The sequence below is a fragment of the Lagopus leucura genome, unplaced genomic scaffold, assembly GCF_019238085.1.
Source record: "Lagopus leucura isolate 7727_CA_CO unplaced genomic scaffold, USGS_WTPT01 Super-Scaffold_100029, whole genome shotgun sequence".
Lineage (NCBI taxonomy): Eukaryota > Metazoa > Chordata > Aves > Galliformes > Phasianidae > Lagopus > Lagopus leucura.
The window spans coordinates 3383586-3392025 of NW_024962280.1; the positions used below are offsets into that span (position 1 = coordinate 3383586).

At 48.0% G+C, this 8440-nt stretch overlaps 1 protein-coding gene across 2 annotated transcripts in view; it reads right to left on the minus strand.

Annotated features, from left to right (window-relative positions):
• Positions 1–7137, minus strand: part of GOLIM4 (golgi integral membrane protein 4) — a 28099-nt gene extending 20962 nt beyond the window's left edge. For both annotated transcript variants that reach the window (XM_042881102.1, XM_042881101.1), the window contains exon 1: positions 6898–7137. In XM_042881102.1, coding sequence (XP_042737036.1) covers positions 6898–7084 — 187 coding nt within the window. In that variant the 5' untranslated portion in view covers positions 7085–7137. The remainder of the gene's footprint in view (positions 1–6897) is intronic.
• Positions 7138–8440: the final 1303 nt, after the last annotated feature.

Consider the following 8440-nt stretch of genomic DNA (forward strand, 5'->3'; position numbering starts at 1 on the left):
TTCCAAACTGAAGTAAACATCTAAATTAACAGAATCCTATTTCAGCCTGCCTCATGTGCTCTCTTAGAAGTAAGACCACCTCGAGGAAACAAAAAGGTTTGAAAACAAATCCCAAGCAAAAACCAAGCGAAGAGGTGGGGCGAGGGAAGGTATTTATCATGTTGGAGCAGCGAACATTTATTTTTAGCAGCAGCTATTCCAGTTTGAGAAGGATTATTAAACATGATTGAACGTTTAATCCCTAGCTGCCAGGCTCCAGACATGACTTTTATTTGGAAAAAGATCGTATTTTCCATCCCAGAGGAGATTTCCTGTACACTCCGAAGATTTCTTCCAGCCTTTCATGCCACACATGGCTGTGACACACGCAGTCACATTAAGATCTCACCTCCCATATGGCATTTCCTGTACTCTTGTCTATGCTGAAGTGGTTTCGTTAGTTCTTTTGTTTCGAGTACAAAACCTGTTTAGTGAATGTAGACTTACATTTTTAACTTTATTTTAATGATTGCATTTGTAAGATTTCCTTCTGCCACGCACAATTACAAGACTGTTCAATTCCTCTGCTGGTGAGTTGCCTGAATGCTGCTCAAGTTATCCTTTAAGCCACACGGGATGGTTAGCAGATGCCCTTGTAGAATAACTCCATTTCTTTGTTTCCTTTGTGTTTTCTTCCTTCCGTTATTCTGCCATTTCTGTCACAACGCAGGAGATCCCTTTGTAGAAAACACACAAACACACAGAAGAGCTCCAGAGACAACAGCTTCCTCCTTCACGTCACCTCTGACTGTCTGGCTCTGCTCATCCATCTTTCAGCTCCAGGAAACAACAGCCGGTTCTTGCTCTCAAAAATCATTTTGGCCTCCTTTCAACTTTATGAAGAAGTCCAGTGATTCTAGTGGCGTTAAAATCCTATGTATGTATATTTTCCATGTACATTTTTTCATATATATATATATATATATATATCCAGAAATTAGCAAAAACTGGCACTGAAGAGAAATGCTGTCCATTACCCACACAGCCCAACTATCCCAACTGACACCTACATCTGCTGGTTTATCATAACGGAACGTGGCAGAACGTGACACAACAGCTGTAATTATCACCTTACAAAACTGCTCAACCACTTCCTCCAGTTTGTTCATGAGTGCTGTAATGCAGGGGCCAGGAGCCAGCTTCAGGTGGATGCTCTGAAGAACTGCATACAGAAATGAATTGTTTGAGCCAGTGGTTCGTGATTTGTTTGTTATTTGTTAAACAGAAGGTCCCTATAAAACCTTAAAATATGCATCCAAGTACGAGAGATTAACTGGAACACTGACAACATCATTATTCAGTGTGGTGGCATGGATAGGAACAGATGCCCCCAGGAGCACGAGCAGGCTGCACTTATCTGTGATCGCCCCTGGCAATGACTGCTGAACACGGGGACCTGAGTCACCATAGGGAAACGAGGCCAACTTTGGACATCTTGGAGGAAGCAAAAAAAACAAAACTGTGGAAGAGGAGATAATATAGTTGCAGTTTTTTTTTTTCCTCAGGAACTTTGGTTTATTCTAGATGGCCAGAAAAAGAACAGAATTGCATCCAGCACAGAAGACTTGTTCAAAAAAAGAATGCTCAAACAGACTGCATTCCCCGGCACTGACCTCAGCCTCCATGGCATGAAAGTCATGCCTTTCACTCATTATTAAAGCAAACAAGAAACCCACCAACACAAGTCACCCTACAAAAGGTGAAAAGATTCCACCTTAATCATTCTGCATATTCTTTTTTTTCCCCAGTAATTTCAATTATTTAAGCTTTCATTACAATTAAAGCTCAGAACAGGACTGACATCTAGCAGAACAGATTTGTTATTTCTGTGCAAGGATCCTATTGCAAAATTACTGAACTATACTAGCCACAAATTGCTGCAGGTATCTTCACAGCTATATAAGAGATGCTACACTGAATACTCAAAGCTCAGAGTGGATGGAAACTATCATGCAGTCGCCCCACCCAGATACACTGACTGAGTATCCTGTATCCAGCTCAGCAAAAACATCCAGCCCGACGAGACAATGTGTCTGGCACATTATATGTAAGACATCATCTTACAATTGTAACTGAACCTCTCCGGGAGTGTGCAACCTCAGACATTAACTATTAAAAAAAACTGTCAATACAATTGCAAGTTCTTTTCCACCCTCTTCCACTCTTCCCACATTGTGTGCTTAGCACAGCAAGCCATCACCTGAACTATGCTGCTGATGCATTCTGCACACGTATGTGCATCTAGCTGCTGTGGGTCTGATGAAGTTCCAGCAGGTCACCTCCCAGGAGGGGCCTCAGTTTAGGCTGAGAGGCCCAAGAAGCACCGAGGAACTCCACTGGCTTTTCAGCTGGAGCTTTGCAGTACTGGATCAGACAGTTTTGTGGAAAGCCACACGTTGGCTGCAACTGTGCCAACTCTGACCTCTGAGTTCAGAGCCCCTGCTGGGTTGCTGCCCAAGATTACAGTACATCTCAGACTGCAGATAGCCTGAAGGCAGTGGATACATTAAGGCTCCAACAGAAAGATAAGGAAAACGAAGGTAGTAAAAGACACTAGATTTATGCTGTCATTAGGATTAGAGATTAAGACAGATTAAACAGATTAAAACAGTACACAAGGAATTACCTAATGCCCAGAGGATGCAAAGACAGAAGTTGGGAGAGCTAAAAACCCGTTTGTAGATGCATTAATCTCAAAGCAGTCCAAGATACGATCAGGTTTGTCTACAGCTGTCAACACATATCTGTTTCAGCAATGAAGCCTGCTCCTATACAGTCAGCAGCTTAAGACTTAGTTTGATGGCATCTTTGCAGGAGGCAAACAGTATCAAGTTTTGTTTTTATCATTTTAAGAAATATTAAATAAGATTGTCTTCATGTTTCAAATACATTAATGCTCTGAGAACGAGATTTAAAATAATCAGCTTACCAAGATCATCTTCTCAGCAGAACACCTCACAGATAACAATGGCTTTGGGTTTTCTTAGCAGCCAAGAGATTTTGTTTCATCTCAAAATGTAGCCTCTGGTTAATTCCCAATGTGAAGTAGCCCTACTTTCTCCTGCCAATCAGAACTTTGTTAGGAGGTAAAAATGCCAAAGTTTGACATTTTCTTCCATGGGGTCCTGGCGGATGAGAACCTGGACGTGAGCCAGCAGTGTACACTTGCAGCCCGGAAGGCCAGCTGTGTTCTGGGCTGCATTAAAAAGGGGTGGCCAGCAGGACAGGGAGGTGATCGTCCCCCTCTGCTCGGCTCTTGTGAGGCCCCATCTGCAGCACTGCGTCCAGGCCTGGGACCCCAGCACAGGAAGGACGTGGAGCTCTTGAGGAGGGTCCAGAGGAGGGAACTAAGATGATCAGAGGACTGGAGCAGCTCTCCAGTGAGGAAAGGTTGAGGGAACTGGGCTTGTTTAGCTTGGAGAAGAGAAGGCTGCGGGGAGACCTCATTGTGGCCTTCCAGTGCTTGAAGAGAGCATGTGAACAGGAGGAGGAATGGCTGTTTACAAGGGTGGACAGTGATAGGACAAGGGGAATGGTTTCAAACTGAGACAGGGGAGGTTTAGGTTAGATACGAGGAGGAAGTTTTTCACCCAGAGGGTGGTGAGGCACTGGAACAGGTTGCCCAAGGAGGCTGTGGATGCCCCATCCCTGCAGGCATTCAAAGCCAGGCTGGATGTGGCTTTGGGCAGCCTGGGCTGCTGGTTGGTGACCCAATGTGAGCTGTCTGAAGGCTATGCCTAAGATCCAGCCTCTAACCAGCTAACCTTCCCATGCTGCTCACATCAGCCATTGCTCCCATCACAACCTGCCCTTATTTCACGAGCACATATGCTTCTCAGCTGAGTCCCACAAGCTGCAGACACCTGAAAGAGCAGAACACCCGACAGCAACAGCCATATGCACCGCTCTTCAGACCAGTGCACACGCTAAATGATTTTGACACCTCTTCCAGCATCACTTTCCAGCTATCTGTACATGCCGTACATTCAGGTCGTTTTCTTCTCCCCTGGCTGTACAGAAGACTCAGCCTGCTTCACATGCTGCATTTATAACGCAATACCATGGAAAGCATAAAAATGCAAGACTGGCTTTTCAAGCAAAATCAGAAAACGCTGCTCTGTCAGGCATGAAGAATTGGCAAGTACCAAAAAGAAGCTTCCTATCACCGAGCATAGATTAAAGCCTTGAAAAAATGTGCAGAGAGAAAAGTGTAGAAGGCACAGCAGGGAGCAAAGAGAGCCTACAATTCAACTGGCATTGAAATCTGATCAGATAAACAAACTTAGGAATCACCTATGCTCCTTTAAGCATTTCACAGACCAGCTCAAACTTCACCCAGAAACCCCAACAGTGTTTCTCTTCGTGCAGCCAGGAGAGCAGCTCTTCTATAGGCCCAATCAGTCCCAGCTGAACCCAACCAGATGCAGAGGACAGACAGTATTTCACTGCCATCCCAACATCTCAGCCCAGCAGCCCTTCCGCCAGCCCAGCAAAGGATCCTCAAAAGGACAACTCCAGAAAGTTGCCTTTTTTCCTTTTTTAAGTAAATAAAAGCCTACTGATGAAATGTTTGCTCAGGAAGTACAAGTCAGGGGTTCAATTCTCTCTTCTGCTGGTAATGAGCTTTAAAGTCTTATTCAATCACCCAGAAAAGAGCAGAAAGCACTGAGGAATCAGCCACTGTGAATACACCCACTCTCTCCCTCCTGGCAATGCAATGCAAGTGAACCAGCCCTTCCAGCTACTTCCCATTTAAAAGATTTTGGTGCACTCTTCAAGACTCAACGTTATCTCAGAGAAACCGATTATGTCACATGGAAGAGATAAGCTGTGTTGCTCTAATTATAATGCAATTTTCCTAAAAGAATAATTCAAAAACAATCTCTCTTGTGTCACAAAGGACGGCAAAGAGATGTAGCTTTGGTCTAGGGCCGTTTTTGTTTAGTGACAGAAACACTGTTGACTTAAAATCCGGACTATTTACAAGTTCAAAGCGCAGTCAGATGCTGCACCTGCAAACACAAGGTTTTCTGTTAGCACGTCATGTTGTTTGCACATCCCTGTTCAGAACTAATTCCCTCCTGTCGCTCCATACGGAAGAGTTTAACAAAGCGGGAAGCGTTCAGAAATAGCTCTGGGTTTTCTGTGCTTGTGAACCTCCAAGTCAACTGGGCAGAGCCCCGAGGCCTCCGTGCTGCCACCACTAACAAACCCCTCCAGCAAAAACACCGAGGACGACCCAGAAGTCCATTCCAGAGTGCACCATACAAAATCTACCGGGATTCCTCCATGAACTGGCTGGGATAGCTGACGGTACGTTTCAAAAGGGGAACACACAAACTAACAGTCTGCATTTAACCTATATGATCCAAAGCCCATCTCTGTTTGCTTAGTTTGTTGCATGCTCCTCTTTGGCATTGCCAGAGCAACAGAGGAAGCTAACTTGTTGAATTTTAACCCGAGAACAAGATGTTCCTGTTTCCCCTTCAAATACTGTTGGCAAATATACAGAATAGCAAAAGTAGCCTTTTAGCCCTCTGCCACATACCCACCTCCCAGCCAAACATGTACACCTCGCTGGCAACTAAAATGAAAAGTTTTAATTATTTTTTGTTAGAGCGTTTCTGCTTGGAATTGAAAAACAAAGTAATGGAGGCCTCAGGTCACAGCTAAATACATTCAAGTTACAAACCATCATAGGATTATTCTATTAGACTCTTAATTCTGCTATCTCTGTATGAAAACTACACACTTCTAGGTATGCTCTTATGTCTGCTCCCACACAGACAAGTCTGGTTGAAGATCACCCTGAAGTTAAGTAGTGTTACAGTTGTTAGAGTAGTTCATTCATCTGTTTTACACAATTTTGAGGGGAAAAAAATCCTAAAGCTTTCTGAAACCTGGCTCTGGACTTTGTATGTGTTGGTCTGATAACCTCGCACTTCACAGTTAGACAGGTGCTGAGGTGCTGCACCCCCAAGAGTGCTGATGCTTTGCATATGTATTTGCCTCTTTGCATCTGATTCCCGCATGTCAGAGATCAGCAGCTTTTCACCAAGTACACAAAGCCCACATCTAATGCATCCTTAAACCAAGCTGCATAAGAACTTGCATTTATGCTACAGCTTTAAGCCAAGAAACTCAAGGTTGTTTCATTACCCATATAATTTATTTGAAATTTACACTCAAACTTTTTTTTTTTTTCAGGGAGTAAATTATTACAACATTCCTCCCTCTGTTGGAGCTATTTCCATGTTACCTGTCCTCCTGGAACTACAGCTTTGTGCTTCTGCAACAGAACAGTCGGTAAGCACCACAGAACACACCTGCACATAGTAGGGGGGGTTGAAACTCCATGGTCAGTGCAGTCCTTCTCAACCCAGGCCACTCTATGATATGATTCTATGAATAGAACAAGTACAGCTGGGACAGCACAGAGGCATGGAAGTCCCAGAAGTGGGGTGTTCTGTGCTGCTGAACAGCAGCATAGCTGCCTTTTTTACTCATGCCAACTTCAGTGTGCCGTGCGTGCCTTTGGGATTTGCAGGCACTCTACACAACGCATGGGAGTGAGGGATGCCTGGCTGCCTTCCTATACGACCTACTGCAGAGAACCGGCTTTAGCAGGGTATTGGACTCACGATCCCCAGAGGTCTCCTCCAACCCCTACGATTCTGTATCAGAGCTGTCTGATCCCGCTGGAGCTGGGGGGTCTCACCAAAGCAGGGCAGCCCCAGAGCCGGCAGGGAGAGGAGGGAGGGAAGCTCCCCAGGAGCAAAACTTGGCAAGCGGTGGGGCAGCGGGAAGCCAGGCTCACACGGAGAAGGGGGATGCGTGGCCGTAGGCGGGCAGCAGTACCTTGTAGCTGGGCCGACAGGGACTCCTGGTGCTGCTGGTACTTGAGCGCCGTGGCCTCAGCCTTCCGCAGCTGGCTCTGCAGCTCGTAGTACAGCATCGCCCCGTAGATGAAGCCGAACACCACGGTCAGCAGCACGAGAGTCTGGAAAATCCGCTTCTGCTTTCGGGAGCACATCCCGTTGCCCATGTCCCCCGCGGGGTCCCGGCGCCCCCGCCCCTCACGGCTCAGCGGCGGGAGGCGGCGGGCGGCGGCGACGAGGCGGAGACATCGGAGACCCCGGGTCCGCGCCGGGGGGGTGGGGAGGAGGTGGGAGCGGCCGGCCGAGCGCCTCAGCCCCGGGGCACCGCCGCGACGCCCCGGGCGGCCTCGTGCAGCCCGCGGGCCCCGCGCCTCCAGGCGGAACCGGCCCGCATGCTGCGCCGCCCGGGCGGCGGGAGGGGACGGCGGGAGGACGGCGGCGGCCCCCGGCGCTGCGGCTGCGGGGCTCGGGGCGGCTCCCCGCTCGCCTCGGGCGGTCCGGCCCGGCACCAACGCCACCTGAGAGGAACAAAGGAAACTTCCCCGGCCCCGCACTTACGTGTCACCTCCGCTCCGCCGCGGCTCCCCGCCGCGGGATCCCCGAAGGAAGTCCCGCTCCGGGCGCGGCCTCATTGGGCCCGACCGCGGGGTTCTCCCCTCCCTTCGGAAAGGCAGCGCCGGAGCGCATTGGGTGCGCGCGGTGTCCGTCCGGCCCCGCCGGGCGCTCCGCTTCCCTCCGCCCGCCCCTCACCTCACGGAGCGGCCCGGGGCAGCGGAGAGGTGGAGGGAAATGAAAGCTCACGAAGCTGGGACGGAGCTCCCGGCACCGATCCTTAACCAGAGCTGGCAGGACTGGGGTTCTGTCTGCTGTTGTATTTATTGCAAATTAAAAAGAAACACCCTGCTCGCCTCAGGCTGAGCTGAGTGTAATAATAAGCCAAATTATAGAGTCACGGAGTCGTAGAATGGCCTGGGCTGAAAAGGACCACAATGCTCATCCAATTCCAACCCCCTGCTTTGTGCAGGTCGCCAACCAGCAGCCCAGGCTGCCCAGAGCCACATCCAGCCCGGCCTCGAGTGCCTGCAGGGATGGGGCATCCACAGCCTCCTTGGGCAACCTGTCCCAGTGCCTCACCACCCTCCGTGTGAACAAATATCAAAGACATGCTCTGAAGTTATGTTTCTAAGCACATCCAACTCGTTGATTTGTGTTTTTCACACAGGAATAATTCTGGCCTTAAAAGAAAGCAACATGAAAGTGGTTTAAACATTTGTTATTCAAATATCCCGCATATACCAATAATAGCAGTCAGTACCACAGGCTGGTGTGACTTCTGCTGGAATGCATTTCATGTTTTTATTTGTTGCCTTTTAATGTAGTGGAATACCTTGCTTTCCTAATAACAAGATTGAAGATTGATGAGTTGAAACTCGTGAGTTGGGCAACTGGGGAGTTATTGTAAATGCTTTGAAATAGTGATACCTAAAAAAAATACAGCATTTTCTTTTCCCTTGCTTTTAGGA